Below are 16189 nucleotides of genomic sequence, written 5' to 3'. Positions count from 1 at the left end.
AAAATTTTAATAAAAATTATATATAAATTTAATAAAATCAAAAAAATATATTTTATCATATAAAATATAATAAAAATATACAAATTATTAATATTTTATACAATACAAAATATACAAATTGCTAGGTCTAAATAAATTCAAGATTTGCTTTGTATAGTTCAACAGAGGTTCAATTGAACAAACCCAAATTAACAAGGACTCAATTTAACAAATAAAAAAAATGGGGACTAATTCATATTTTGGTAAAAGAATTGCAAGCCAGTGGCAACACTATAAAAGCTTGAAAGCCTTAAACCGTAGTAACTCGAACCCACCCAAAATAGGCTTTTGAGTTAAGTTTGATTACTTTGAAGCTAACAAAGTGGGTTTTGGAGCCTTTCTTCAATGGCTCTTTACTTGTTGTTCGAGTTAGCTTCTGGGTATGCGCTGTTCCAGGCTCAGGGGCTCGATGAAATCGGTCAGAACACACAGGCCGTTAGGGATTCGGTTGTGGATCTGAACAGGTTCGGTAAGGTGGTCCAACTCACTGCTTTTCAGCCATTTGAGTCCGCTGTTGATGGTCTCAAACAATGCAACTCTGTTTCTGAAGGTATCAAAAGGTTAACTTTTTCTTTGTTTTGTTTAATTATTTCTAAATTATGTGTTTTTAAGCTATGGGTTTCTTTTGTTTTGTCCTCAGTAATATTGTTTTGGTCATTTGGCTTTTCTGGATATATGTTTTTTCTATGTGGGTTTCTGCTAATACAAATTTGTATTGTTTTAGTAATTTTTTATATAAGTTATTGTGTTTACTTGGTGATGTTATTGGGAATTGCTAGAAATAAAGGCTTAGCCTTTTTCTTTTGGCGAGTTAGGTAATTTCTGCTGGTTTTTGAATTTGGTGGACTGAAGTGAGTGTGCCTTTCTGTATATATAGCCACATCTGATGGACATGGCTGTGAAATGGCATTGTCTATCGCGTACTTCTGCCCAAGCCTCTCTGGTCATACGGCTAGTCAGAGGAAGCTTGAAGGATACATAAGCTGCAATGGTCTACCAAGGATGCTTATTCCTTTCTGTTGAGGCTCTTCTCAATAAACTATATTCTGACCCTTTCCTCCAGTCACGCCCACTGGCAGAACAGCGCAGGTTTGCTGAGTGCTTTTAGAATAGTTGGACCAGACACTCTGGCTGCACTTTGTTTGTGGTTGTAGATTATGGTTTTATGTTCTATGAAAATAGAGCATTTACTTCCGCTAGGACTATACATTCTTGGGCTGCCCTTATATTTTTATGACTACCTTTGGCTGCTGTATACTTGTATCTCTTCAAACTACTAGCTAAAGGAAGACATAATGATTGAATTTGTAACTGTGTATACTCATTTGACCATGAGGTTGCTTGCTGTTCAGGCTGGGTTAACTATTGGGTTATGTCTGGTTTCATTGGTAGGGCTTATGAATGATGAGTTGAGGAGTTTTTTAGAGCTGAATCTCCCTAAAGTCAAGGAAGGCAAGAAGTCCAAGTTCAGTCTGGGAGTTGCAGAGCCTAAGCTTGGTTCCCACATCTCTGAGACAACTAACATTACATGCCAGAGTGGAGAGTTTGTTCTTGAGCTTCTTCGTCGTGTGAAATTGCATTTTGATAAGTTTATCAAGGACCTAAAGGTTTGCATATTTCTTTATGTTTTACCTTTATTTTCTCTTTCAAGAAGACAGCTAAAAGTGTGTGTTATTCTCATTTGCTTTTCTCTCTCTTCCTGTTTCTTCTTAAAACTTCTTAGCCTGGGGACTTAGAAAATGCTCAGCTTGGTCTGGCACACAGTTACAGCAGAGCAAAGGTTAACGTCAATGTCAACCGAGTTGACAATACAGTTATTCAAGCAATTTTCCTTCTTGATACTCTTGACAAGGATATTAATTACTTTTCCATGAGAGTGAGGTTTGTTATTACTTTACCCCAGAAACCAGCATCTTTTTAGGTTAATGCATGACCATAGTCAGTGGATTTGTTATTCACAGGCATGGATTTTATTTGACACTTATCCTCTGGTTGATTACCTCCTGCAGGGAATGGTACTCTTTGCATTTCCTTGAGTTGGTAAAGATCGTCAATGACAATTATCTCTATGCTAGAGTTGCAAAGCTTATAGAGGATAAGTCAAAGTTGTCTGAAGAACATATCCCTGCCTTAACTGAGATACTTGGGGATGAGGAAAAAGCAAAAGAAATTGTAGAAGCTGGCAAAGCATCAATGGGTAGATATCTTGTGCTTGTTCTGCAATTCACCCTTATTTTCTCATACCCCCATTCACTGGTTTTGTTTCTCCTCCTTTGCAGGACAGGATTTGACCCCGGTTGATTTGATTCATGTTCAGCTATTTACTCAGAGGGTAATGGATCTTGTTGAGTACAGAAAGAATCTTTATGATTATCTAGTGACTAAGATGAATGACATTGCACCAAATTTAGCATCATTGATTGGGGAAGTTGTTGGCGCCCGATTGATTTCTCATTCTAGAAGTCTCACGAATTTGGCTAAGTGCCCCTCTTCCACTCTTCAGATTCTTGGCGCAGAGAAGGCCCTCTTCAGGTGTTTTATATCTTACCTTATTCTCTTATGACATGGTAGAGTTGTGAAGTGTATGGAGAGCTGAACTTGCTAAAATATAGGCCCCTCTTCGAGCAGACTTTGATTTGTGTCTTGCTTGAGATCTTGAGTACTAATCCCAGTGCATTATTTAAATACTTCTTTTTTGTTGACAATTTTCTTATCCTTAGTTTTAAGGCATTGGTTTCACTCATTGCTTGCTGGCTTCAGGGCACTAAAAACATGGGGAAACACACCTAAGTATGGTCTAATTTTCCATTCATCTTTCATTGGTTGAGCATCTACAAGAAACAAGGGCCGAATGGCACACTATCTTGCAAACAAGTGTTCCATTGCATCTTGTATAGATTGTTTTGCAGGTAATCATTATTGTTCTTTCCTCATACAGTGTAGTTTTCCCACTAAGTCAATGAATTCTCTATTCGTTTGCAGAGAGGGGCACCACTGTTTTTGGGGAGAAACTGAGGGAACAAGTGGAGGAACGACTTGAATTCTATGACAAGGGTGTTGCACCTCGAAAAAACATTGATGTTATGAAGTCGGCAATTGAAAGTTCTCAGAACAAAGGTACACAGAGCTGTGACTCCTTTTCTTTTTGTGCAATTTCAAGTATTTGGCGTCTCATTTTAAGAGGATGTTTGGTGCAAGAGATGGAAGTTTGGCATGCCTGCATTTTCTGCCTATGGATTATTTTACTGCAGTTAACATGATATGTCTATTTACAAATTTTATCTTTTACCATTTCTTACACAGATGTGGAAACGGGTGAAGCACAACATGGTGAAGCTCCTGCAAAGAAAAGCAAGAACAAGAAATCAAAAACTGAAGACACTCCAACTGCTGCTGCTGCTACAAATGAAGGTGCTTCAGAGGATGCTAAATCAGAGCAGAAAAAGAAAAATGAGAAAAGAAAGATGGAGCAAGAGCAGGATCAGGAAGAGGAGAAAACAAACGGCAAAAATGGGGTTGTCACCGAGCAGGACAGAACTGCCAAGAAGAAGAAAAAGAAGAGTAAAGATGAAGGAGCTGCAACTGAAACTAAAAAGAAAAAGAAGAAATCCCTTGAGTGATTCTATCACAATTTGCTAAATTTTGTCTAATGCAAGCTGATAGTGTTTTTAAGTATTGTTAGTTGTAGAAATGGTTATATGCATTTTTCCTTTTTTGTTATATAACTTTCTTTGTCTTATGAATGAATTTAGGTGCCTGAGAAATTAGACAATTGTTGAACTTTATGCTGGATTTGAGGATGTTTTTGTATCTTGTCTAAAATTTGGCTTTCTTTTTGGTTGTTTCTGGTATTAATTAACCCATTATAAACAATTTTAAAATGTTTGTGATCATTTTGTTTAATTAATGAATATAGATCGAAGTTGATATTTTATTTATTTATACTTTTGAATGTAAATGAATTAAATTTAAATAAATTTTATAATATTCGTGATTAAAGTATAAGTGAGTTGAATATAAATAAATTTTTTTATTTATATTTTATTTTATTTAATTAATAAATTAAAAAAAAAAACTTTCAAAATGTTATTCAGTCGAATGTGTTGCTTGTTTATACCCTTAAATATTTGCATATTAACGACAATGACATTATGAAATAATTTTTGTTTGGTGGAAATTGCCTTGGAAGATGGATTGAAAAAAATAGAAATGAAAAAGGGGGAGAATAACATTAGAAAAGAAAATAAAGTTGGGAACTTTGGGAAGAATTGTAAAAGAAGATGGGCAAAACAGTAACTTTAGAACTAGCTGGAAAGACCGACCGCTGCTTGAGTTTGAAGCATCGGTGGCTCGGAAGTCCCAACCGAACCAAACCGAAATAAACAACCTTAAAAACCAATCTTAAATGAATCCCAACCAACCTTTCCTTTTCTTCTTCTAACTTCTGTTAAAACCCAAAGCAAAACCCTTCTAAACAAAAACGAAAAAACTAGTTCCAATGGCGAGCAGTTCGGTCAACTTGGAAGATGTACCATCCGAATCACTGATGAGTGAGCTTCTTCGCCGTATGAAATGCGCCTCCAAACCCGAGAAGCGCCTCATCCTCATTGGTACACCCTCTCTCTCTCTCTCTCTCTCTCTCTCTTGCTTTGGATTTTGCTTTGAACTCTCATTGTTTTGGATTGATTTTTTATTCTTCCTCTGCAAAGTTTTGGAACTGTATTTTGTTGAGAATCAACGTGGGCTTTCAGATCCGAGAGTTCGTTGAGGTTGGTTTGTTTCAGATTTTTTTTTTTTTATTCGTTTAGAGAGAATCGTGAAATTTTTATTTTCAGAAATTTTAGTTTTTTAGAGACAAAAATGTATCTTTCCCTGAGCAAACACTAGATCAAGAACAGTGAGTTACTGGGTTTTTTTTTTTTTTTTTGTGGTTCCTACTATTACTTTGTAAAGACATAGATTTATTTTTATACGTTTCATCTTTGTATGGTTGTTACAACAATGCCTAGTCCATATTTTCTTTTCAACAAAATGAAATGGATTTTCATGCCAATTTTGAATTTATATATTCCTTCTGCATTCACCTTTTGCCATGCATAAGAAGTAATAGATTTTGGAAGACTAACTATTAATGCCCCTTGTCCATGACCTAATAAGAAATGAGTATTCTTTAGTGCTAGAGTACCACGCAGCAATGTCCCGACGATCGCCTAATGCAAATTACACATCTTGCTTGCATAGGCTCTGGACTTTCCTTTTCCTTTTCCTGCCTTAGTATTTTAAACAAACTAACTCTTTGACCTAAAGTCAGGTTGGAACTTGTGCTGCGTGAAAGGGGATGGAAAGATACTAAAGTTTGGTTTTTATATTTATTGTTGACAGCCTGTATCATGTAGAAGTTGCACAATTGGTTGAAGCATTTCAAAAACGCACTGTGTTCTATTAGCATTCTTTTCATTACTATCGGTATATTTGTATATTGTTTATCATTTGGTAGAATGATGGCTTGTTTCTAATTATTGTGAAATCTTATGATTGGCAGGTCCACCTGGATCAGGAAAAGGTACTCAATCACCAATGATTAAGGATGAGTACTGCTTGTGTCACTTGGCCACTGGTGATATGCTAAGAGCTGCTGTTGCTGCTAAAACCCCACTTGGTATCAAGGCCAAGGAGGCTATGGATAAGGTAAAATTCGTTTCCTCCATCTGTCTGGATTTTTTGATGGCTGTTACTAGGTTGCTAATGACTAATGAGGTATTTTGCGATTGTTTTTCAGGGAGAACTTGTTTCTGATGACCTGGTCGTTGGCATTATCGATGAAGCGATGAAGAAACCTTCATGTCAAAAAGGTTTCATTCTTGATGGATTTCCAAGGACTGTAGTCCAAGCACAGAAGGTGTTACCTTCTTTAGAATCTTTATGCTCTCACTCTCCTCCCTGCAAAACCTTTGAGTTTTTAAAATTTTTAAGCCCGTCACTCTAATTATGCGTCCTTGATCTTTGATTTGCAGCTTGATGAAATGCTTGAAAAGCAAGGAGCTAAAATCGATAAGGTGCTCGATTTTGCAATTGATGATGCGATCTTGGAGGAGAGGATTACTGGTCGCTGGATCCACCCTGCTAGTGGTAGGACCTACCATACAAAATTTGCACCGCCTAAAGTTCCTGGCATTGATGATGTAAGTCGGACATTATAATCCTCATTTTACTTCTGTTTGTCACACAAATTCAAATTTGGTTGCCAAGGATCTGGATACAGCCTTTTTACCTTTTTCACCAGTTGATGAAGTAAAGTGGAAAATTAAACAATTTATCATAAGACACTTTACGTGCCATAATATAATGCAAATTCCTTGGTGCTTTATTTGTATGTCAATCCAGAAACCTCTATATAAGCTGCATCACCATTTTTTCGAAGAACTAGTTGCAGTTATGTTAACAACCTTGTTTCCTTGTTTATGTTCTCTTCAAGGTGACTGGGGAACCTTTGATTCAGCGTAAAGATGATACTGCAGCTGTTCTCAAGTCAAGGCTAGAGGCATTTCACAAGCAAACTGAACCGGTATGCTTTCTGTCATTTCTGTGCAAAATATGAAAGATCCCCAATCTTTTTAGTATCAAAATTGCCAAGTTAGGAATTAGAGAGCTACTATAATAGGTGCAAGGCATTTTACTAAAAGGGAGGTAAAATGGTTACGTAAGAGACAAATTTACCATTTACCATGTGGCTTGAATCTTACATTTTATGATATTTTCTGAGTTGTTGTTAACATTTTTAATGGTGTTGTTTGAAACGTAGGTGATCGATTATTACTCCAAGAAGGGAATAGTTGCAAAGCTTCATGCAGAGAAGTCTCCGAAAGAGGTAACAGATGATGTTAAAAAGGTACTTTCATGATCAAACCTCAGTGGGGATGAAGTTTCGAAAGTGCTCTCTACTCATGAATGTTGGTTCTCTTAACTTACAGAAAAAGAACCTTCCTTTATTTTTATTTTTTTTTTGAGAATTTTGTTGGATTTTTGCTCATGTTTTGGGTTACAAATTTCGATACTCTGATCCATTATTTATCTCCCAAACGTCGGCCATTGTCTGTTCAAGTATTGATGAGGATTCTTATACTTAAATACTGATACTATAGATTAACAACAAATCATTTTTGGATATTTTAATCTGAAATGTGCTTTGTTTCTTCCCTTGCAAATCAAAATGTTTAGGGATGCTATTTCCCAGCTCTCTACTTTCCATTCATCTGAAAATTGGGTGGTGGAAATACTCGGGGTGTGTATTTCTTTTAGATAGTGTTTAGTATGGGGTGATCACTTCAAAAATCATAATAATCGACACATAGTAATTAGATTATTGTGTTTGGTAAGTACTTGGTGATCTTATATGGCGGTCATTTTGGATCACCGAGAGTAATTAAATCACTACTTTGGAAGTGATGTAATTCCTATACAAAAAGGTAGAAACTTTTATTATCGAGATAAAGTAATATGTAAAATTAACAATATTCAATTTTACTCATTTAATATGTGAATTAAAAAAGTTGTTGCTACTTAAATTGTAATTATTTTAAATTATAAATTTTTATATTTTCAAACTAATATTCATTATAACAAGTTTAAAAAAAGTTACATTTTTTTTTATTTTTTCAATCTTTTATATATAATATATATTATTTATTTTTCTTTTATTATGAATTTAATAAATTGATTTTATTTTCTAATTCAAATATATTTTACATAATTTATATTATAAAATCCAATTTACTTATCAATAAATATGTTTATTAATTTAATAATTTCATAATATTTTATTGTAAAATAAATAAATATTACTAATATTTTATAAATAATTATTTGCAAACAACCTTAAAAATATTAATTTGAATAACTATTACAATATGCATATTTATTTTCATATTTTTACACAAAATAATGTTTGATTTTTAGTAATATCAAATATAATGATCTTTAATTTTTAAGAATTAATCATTGTTAATTAAATAAAGTAATTTCAAATTCCGAGTATTAAGATCACCGTGATAATAACATTATCATGGTGATCTTGCAAAAGATACCAAACATTAAGGTGGAAAAAAGGAATTCTCTAAAGCATGGTACAGTTGAAGCCTGATGCTATATGCTTTTCAACAATGCCATCCAAAGTTTTCCAATGACTGGCAGGATATTGTTATTGCAACAGAAAAACATTACACATCTAACCCATCTGCAACCTTATTGTTAGGTATGGGATCATAAACCACTGACAGAACCCTTTAACAAGCCACCATACAATTGTAGATCCGGAAAAATATTACAATCCCACATCGTAGTCATGGTTGCATGGCATTTTGAGCAAGAACCTGAATACTTATATTGCATGTTCCCGTCCAAAGATGAGAGTGGATCTACATGTCAACTGTAATGCTGGTATCAAGATTTGAGAATTCTTGGAAGAAGGCCTTGAAATGCTCATATGAATGCTTCACATCATCAACAGCACACATTTCGCGTATACTGTGCATTGATAATTGGGGAGCACCAACATCTACCGTTCGGATCCCCACACCACTTGCCAGGATAGGACCAATGGTCGAGCCACAAGGCATATCATTCCGCACCACAAAATCCTGCATTTACAGAATTTTCCGAAATAATCAGTTCATCCATCGAACAGTTGTAACAGAAAAGCATTTCCTTTCTGCGCCATCTTCAGATAGAACACGATGCGACAACATCTTCCTTGAGAAGCACAAGCAATTCATGAATCGATTTGTGATTACAAAGCACTGATATACAGTGGCGGATCCAAATGTTCATGGATACTTTCAAAGATTGGAAAACAAGAAGAAAAAAAATTTTAAAGAAAATTTTCCATTGGATACCTCAAAAATTTTCTCTTAGACACCATTTCCGATTATAAAATTGATAAATTTATGGATAGTTTTTTATTTATATTATAAGCAGACACCCTCGAAAAAAAATCTTGGATCCGCCATTGCTGATATAAGCTTCTTTTGTTTCCTTAAAAAGGTATATCGATGACAGAATAAATATCTTACTTTCAGCAAAAGGTCTCCTCCTATGCTCAGTTTTATTTAAAGAAACAAGATTATTGTTACTGATTCAATTCCTAAAGATCAATGGCTCTTATAAGAATTACAAACGTTATAAAACACATGAAATGATGCTTCCTTTCTCACTAGAATTTGTACATCAAAGAACTTGTAGCAACTATATGGTTAAAGGATGGAACTGACCTGAACAGGAAGGCTATGCTTTATTGCTATTTCCTTGAATATGAAAGAAGTGACTGCATTGGTTGCATAACGTTGGTTTGCATTGTGTTTGATAACGAGTCCCCCATGCAACTTAGGCTTATGGTTTTCTTCATGTCTATCCTGTGGATAACACAATGTAACCAAAATTATCGGCAAATGCAAGTTATGACTAATCTGCAACAACATACCATATAATTTGGGTGCAGGGCATGTGCCATGTCAGCAGAAACAAGGAAACTTCTCTGAATTGCTTTTGTTAGCATCTGAAAAGAAATAATGCAACAAAAAGTCAACAACAGGATGATTTTTTTTAATGAAAGCACAATTATTAAGTTTGTAGACAAATGGCAGGTGGGTGGTTATCGCAATCTATGTGCTCAGATATTTGCTGACTTCTATCAAAAGGGCAAATCTTGTATGGCGAGTGATTAGTGTCATCCTAGAAGATGAGCTCAGAAAACACAGCAACTCCTTTGATTGGGGTTTTTGATATAGGAATAAAGAGACAAAAGAAATTCAAATTTTTTCTAGGAATTGCAACACCAGCATTATAGACAATCTTGTTAATTTTACTGACAACAGCATTCAGAAGTATACTTGCAAATTTATCATGTCTGAAAGTGCTTCTTCAGAAAGTGGCATCACAGCATATAAGTTAAATCTTTACAAAAATACTATCATGGTCTTCATTGGTAAAAGGAAAACAAATGGTGTCATGAAATGCAGGTGCTTCTGATTTTCAATCTTTTATTTTTTAAAAGAACATTATCCGGATGCCATCTTTATTGGTGAACAAAGAAATTTTTTAGACGTCACAAACAGTGAACTGCACATAACTCAAGCTAGACCAGTTCATACAGCTAAAACTCACTTAAATATTAGCCTAACATTAATCAGACAAGCTAATTGAATAGAAGCAGATTCAGAAAATAGACATGGAGCAGTAAACACCTTAGAATCTGAGGCGAAGGAATTCGTTATTCGCGATAGAGCATCTAACATTACAGGAGAACCAGCTCCTTGTGCTGAATTAGATCCAACCTCCTCATGATCAAACAATGCCACCATTCTAACACCACTCTCATCTTCAAGGTCACTTTCGGAAGATGTAGCATCGATCAATGCCTGGAATGAAATTATATTTTAAAACAAAAGGGAATAACCACAGGAAATTGACATGAGAAAAATTTTGCATTCCTCTTTTCCCTCTCAGCCAGTAAGGGGAATTGATACCAAATTGGATGGAATATCATATCATGAAGGTTCCAGTTGCAAAACAAGGGATAGGCCACTAAAATGAAGGAAATTTCAAATGTATTTAGTTACAAAAAAGTTGCCTTGGCAATTGAATTTAATTGGATTATATGATTCTAGAAGTTTAACATCAGAAGTGATTAGCAGGCTAAGGATATGGTTGTGAACAGCTGAGCCTCATGTAGCAAATAAGGCATACAAACACCAAACCGTCACTAGTCCTTAAAACTAAATTTAAAGCCAAGACAGATGTAATGGAAAATGATGCATACTATCACTAGGTACAAGATAGCCTTATTTACCAGAAGAGAAATAACGATCTATTTGCAACAGAGGCTTAGCCTTCCATACCTTCAGAGAGCAAAATGACATGCAAAGATTGTCAAGCCTTCCTGAAAAGATAAATTCCTTTGTAGCGCCTGCTACTATACTTGGTTGAGTATCACAAGCTTGCAATTCAAAATCACATATTTGATCTGGTTGACAGCCAAGCTTATTTGCAATCATCTAGATACAAGAAAAGTAAAGCAATTTATTTTTTTTACAAAGAGAGTTGCAACACTGTAGCTTATTGCACTTAATAAAATGCTAGGGTTCAAAAATCATTAAACCTGCAGCAGAAGTGAGTGATGGCTTGAGTTGTTAGTTATCTTTTCAGCTGGACCATTTTCAGCAACCTCTCTATTGAGCTCTGCCTGTGAAATGCAGTTCAACAGATTGAAAGGAGAAAAAAGGAAAAGCAAACTTAATCTTGAGGAAAAAAGAAAGATACAGAAAATTTGATGATCTATTCAGTCATTTTAAAAATAAGTAACATTTGAGCAAGCTTAAGCTATTCTTTGTCAACAATTAAACACTTGCATTACAAATAGTAAAACAATCATGAATTGTCCAAGCTGAAGAACCAGCGTGTTAGACTCGAACAAATTATATGATTGGTGTTATCAAGATTTTGTTCAAGACTAACATTCCGATGTGATTCTGGTTTCTGTAACAATATGAATGAATTACTAAATCTTGCAATAGTCATAGGAATTGTAAATTATTATTTATGTACATGAAGCAACATACAACTGAGAAGCAATTATCAAATCATCAAAAGTAAACATAAAAAAGCCTTTACCCCTTTCACTGGAATAACATTTTTAAACTGTTTTAGTGTGGTTGAGACAGCGTCAAGATAGTACATAAACTTAGCCTTGTAAGAACTGGAATTGATGAATGACATAACTACAATCTGGAAAAGATAACATGTAATAATTCATGGATCCAAAATTACCTTAATTGATGTTGCCAGGATAGGTAAAAGATGACTCTGTGTGTTCACGGTGAATCCATCATTAACACCCCTACACACAAGTCATACCAAAAAAAAAAAAGTAAATTTATAACTACAACACAAACAGAGAAAGAGGGAGAATTCAAACTCATCAATGTGCAAAGTGAGTTAAATCCAACAAGGCAGATATCTAAGCCAATTACAAGCATAAAGTACTTGGAGAATTCATCTAGCAAGGCCACCTGTCTAAGTGAATAGCCAGGGTAGGGACACGCATTATAGGCTCCTCGATTCTAACTAGTCGATGTAAATAGGCAACAGAACCACCCTTCTCCTCTTTTATCATTACCCTTCCTGCAACTCCCAAGTCACGATCAAACCATGTATGCCACAAACCACCTCCATATGTTTGCACACCAACCTCCAGATAACCGCCTTTTATTACCTGATCAATCCCAGGAAGTTTTTTTTTTCAATTATAAATTATCGCTGTAACATTTTATTTTAATGATAGAAAAAAAATCACCTTGGAAACAGGCTTCAACTTTAGACAAGGGCTGTCAGTATGCGCACCAACTATATGGAATCCATTTCCAGCAACATATCTAAGCATAAAAATATTAATTTATAAACAACTAAAACATCATCTAATCACAATAAAAATATAAACTTTCAACCTTTTTATATATTAATTGACAAGAAACAGAATCCCCCTCCCCCTATAGTCAGACCAGTGATCTTCTCAAGCTCATAATAACAAAAAAAGTTTTAACTTTGTCACAAATTGACTTCCATTTTTACTTTACATTTTCCTGCCAACCAAACAAAACTACAAAGTAAAGAGCTGAGCATCTATTTTTGTTTCTAATGAAAAAAATCATACCTTTTACCAATAGCAAAAGCAGCAATGGTTGAAAGGTTCCTGGTGAAAAAGTATCTCTTCCCTGCTTCCAATTTCCAATCTTCTCTCTCCAATAGTTGCTCATAACCAACCTTTTGCAGCCGTTTCTTTGCCTCATCTGTGATTAAAACAAAAACCCAACAAAAATTATTCAGTGAAAATCCAATTAAAAATTAAATATTCGTATTATAATAGCAAATTAGTTTGATTGAAATAACATAAATCTGTTAACTTCCACCAAAGAGAAAGGATACAAAATGGATAAGAAAACAAAAAAGAAGACTACCAACGGCGTGAAAAGCAGTAGGAGAAACGTTTAAGAAGTTGATAAGATCAAACACGACGGAGCTCACTTCACTATCCGCCATGCCTCCTAGTTTCTTTCGCTTCGAAGTTCGATCTTAGCTTTGCTTTACTTCGTTTCTTGGTATTTTGTTTTCCCAAACATTTCCAGTGTATAAATAGTATTTCGTTTCCCCTGTAATTCATGCGTCAAATTTACAAATTCCTAGGAATCCATGTCTGTTTTGGACCATATTCATTTTTTCTTTCAAATTTTTTATGTGAAGAAGCCGTTGTTTAGGATAGAAAAATAGATATTGTTCCTAAAAAAAAATATTTGTAGATATTAAATTTTGATTTTTAGATTTTTTTTATTATTTTTAAAAAAAACTATATAAATGAACTAATTAAATTTCGCATTTTTTTAATTTTCTATTTATAAACATGTATTTATCTATTATTTTATACCTTCTTAAAATTTTTAAATTTTGTAAACAAAATTAGAATATTAATATATATTTTATATTATATCAATTTTTTAATCAAAAGAGATCAACTTATACAGTATAATTTTTTTAAAATTTTACATTTTTTTTAATTCTTAATTTTAATAAATTCAAAAAATGAGAGAAACAAATACAAAAAAATAATTAATTCTATCGTTTAGATTTATTGAAATCAATTCTTAAAAAAAATATAAAATTAAAAAAATTATATTGTATAACTTGAATTTTTTTAAAAATATATTTTAAAAAATATATGAAAATTTTTTAATTTTACTAATAAAAGTTAAAAACATATAGTTTTAAAACGTACAGATGTTATATAAGATAATAATTTATAAAGTTTTATGCTTGATATTATTTCGATTTGACATTAAGCCTAGGGAGAATAACTTTATCTTTAGCTTAGAATAAATTTTTTTTATAATTTCTTTATTCATATAAAAAATCTTTTTAAAAACAATTGTTGATCCATTTTTATTTTATATCTTAACTTATAAGATTCGAGTTTAATCTAAATGTCTACTCATTTAAAAAAAAAAATTAAAACAAAGTTGACATTTGATCCCAATATTTACAATTTTTTTTTATTAATTTTTGTTTCAAGTTTTCGGTCTTTATTTGTAAAATAAAATGTGATGCTTAATTGGACTTGAAAGATTATAGGTCATTAAAAAAGTTTAGTGGACCCAACTGTGAAAAAAAATTTTCTTGATAAGCATTTCATATAGTGATGGCAACGGGTCGGGACGAGACAGGTTTTTGCTCACCCCGAACTCGACTCGATTTTAAATATATAATATCCGAACCTGTACTCGATTTGATAATTTTTTTTATTTTTAATACCCGAATCCGACCTGATCCGATATTATATAAAATCAAATTCGACCCAACTCGACCCGAAATTAATAAAATATTATTTTAAATATAAATATAAAATTAAATATATATATAAATATATATAATTAAATATAAAATTTAAAAAATAAATTTTTTTATATATATCGGGTCGGGTAGGGTCGGATTTGCCTAAAACCCGACCCCGAAAATTTTTTACCTTATCCAATCCCGACTCGAACCGATACCCGATTTTCAAAAAAAAAAAAATCGACCCTAAGCTGTCGGGTCGGGTCGAAACCCGACGGGTTCGGGTGTTTTTGCCTTCCCTAATCTCATGCTAAATTTTTTTTTGTGCATGATTTCTTTTCACAAGTCTTCGTGTCCGTGAAGATTCGTATTTAACATAAAAAATATTATTCGTTTTAATTTAAAACATACATAATTTTATTTTATAAAATATATCTTATAAGATTAAATTTAAATCTTTATATATATATCATAACGAAATATCAAATTATTTTGATATAAAATTAAAATATCACATCATTTTCGAGCTTAAAATAACTTTACGCATAAATAACACCAAATGTAATTTTATTTAGCTTGTAAATAGTGAAACCATAAGGGATTTTGAAACTATTTTATTAATCAAATTCCAGGACTTAAAATTTTTCTTTATCTTCGTACTACAATTTTTTTTGTAAAAACGAATCCGGTGCTTTTTTTTTTTTGGTTTATTTTCTTGTTGTTCTTGTTCTCCATTCCCATTACTATAGTTCCAGGACTTTACAAGCTTGTCTGATAAGGATGGATTTAGGGATGGATTTAGGGATGGATTTCTCTTCTCATTTGAGGAAATTCATGTGCAAGTCACATCAATTTTCTTTTGGATTTAGAATTGCATCTTACATTCTTAATGTGTTAATGAAAATTGTGAATAGCTAGAAATAAAGTTTCTATAAAATTTAAGTTCGAAGAAAAATCAAAAGAGTTAAATGTTAAGATTGCATCTATAAAAAAAAAAAAAGGAAGCATTTCACTTATAATTTTTTTTATTATAATTCTACAATTATTTAATTATAATAAATAATTATATTGAGATCCATTACTTATAAATGCGGGTAATAATTATAAGTGATATGCTCTCAAAACTGAAGGTGCAAAGGTCCCATTCATTTTTAGGTGCTTCATATCTTTTGATGACCATCTGAAAATCATTTGTTGTTTTTTTCTTTACATTAGAATCCTGTATAGCATTTTGTTCATTCTATTTTTCATGGTCTCTGGCAATGACTAGGTGAGCCATTCAATCTTTGCTGTTCTGTTAAGTGTTAGGAAACACCACTGCTCTGATACCATTTGTTGAGTTAAAAGCCTTCAATCCAATCACACCAGCGTAAGCAAAATCAAATAATAAATCAAACACACAAGAGATAATAATTTAACGTGATTCGATTCAATCAACCTACGTCTACGGATGAGAAACAAGATCTACTAGTTGTAGAAAATGATAAACATACATCAAATCATCAACCTCACTCAACAATCAATACTCATAAGATACTCTCAATCTCTTCTAGTCTTATGGAATATTTTCAACCCAAACAAACACAAATACAAACCCTTGTGCATCCTTTCAACATAACCAAATACATACCCATATGCTCCCATACATCATACTTATGTGGACCTTCTCAGTCTCCTTTAGTCCACTCACAAACAAACATACACACCATAAGACGTAGAGCTCTAATACTCTTATGAGGTGTCTATCCCACAAAATCCTACAACTCTCTTACATTAT

At 33.1% G+C, this 16189-nt stretch overlaps 2 protein-coding genes and 1 pseudogene across 4 annotated transcripts; 2 read left to right on the top strand and 1 right to left on the bottom strand.

Annotated features, from left to right (window-relative positions):
• The first annotated feature begins 227 nt into the window (after positions 1-227).
• LOC111313770 (nucleolar protein 56-like) lies at positions 228-3880 on the top strand (annotated as a pseudogene). The gene is made up of 8 exons (XR_016345316.1): positions 228-589; positions 1432-1646; positions 1763-1920; positions 2049-2236; positions 2319-2571; positions 2800-2948; positions 3022-3156; positions 3343-3880. The product of XR_016345316.1 is annotated as a nucleolar protein 56-like (transcript).
• Positions 3881-4269: 389 nt separating this feature from the next.
• On the top strand, positions 4270-7140 carry LOC111313795 (adenylate kinase 4). Its single transcript, XM_022914563.2, has 6 exons — positions 4270-4649; positions 5582-5727; positions 5819-5938; positions 6054-6221; positions 6515-6604; positions 6842-7140. The coding sequence occupies exons 1-6, from the start codon at positions 4538-4540 to the stop codon at positions 6938-6940; spliced, it is 735 nt and encodes a 244-aa protein (XP_022770298.2). The 5' UTR covers positions 4270-4537; the 3' UTR covers positions 6941-7140.
• A 1049-nt stretch (positions 7141-8189) lies between these two features.
• Positions 8190-13356, bottom strand: LOC111313779 (putative aspartyl aminopeptidase). Of its 2 annotated transcripts, XM_022914526.2 has the most exons (11): positions 13047-13356; positions 12743-12878; positions 12386-12464; positions 12102-12304; positions 11860-11929; positions 11192-11275; positions 10932-11087; positions 10278-10451; positions 9515-9589; positions 9306-9446; positions 8190-8675 (listed from the first exon to the last, which is right to left on the bottom strand). In XM_022914526.2, the coding sequence occupies exons 1-11, from the start codon at positions 13126-13128 to the stop codon at positions 8454-8456; spliced, it is 1422 nt and encodes a 473-aa protein (XP_022770261.2). In that variant the 5' UTR covers positions 13129-13356; the 3' UTR covers positions 8190-8453. The 2 variants fall into 2 exon arrangements, with proteins under 2 accessions (XP_022770261.2, XP_022770268.2); XM_022914533.2 differs by lacking the exons at positions 12102-12304; positions 12386-12464 and having other exon boundaries at positions 13047-13339.
• Positions 13357-16189: the final 2833 nt, after the last annotated feature.

The sequence above is a fragment of the Durio zibethinus genome, chromosome 9 (assembly GCF_047325235.1).
Source record: "Durio zibethinus cultivar Kanyao isolate XHJ-2024 chromosome 9, ASM4732523v1, whole genome shotgun sequence".
NCBI classification, from domain to species: Eukaryota; Viridiplantae; Streptophyta; class Magnoliopsida; order Malvales; family Malvaceae; genus Durio; species Durio zibethinus.
This window is presented reverse-complemented; position numbering and strand designations above follow the sequence as displayed.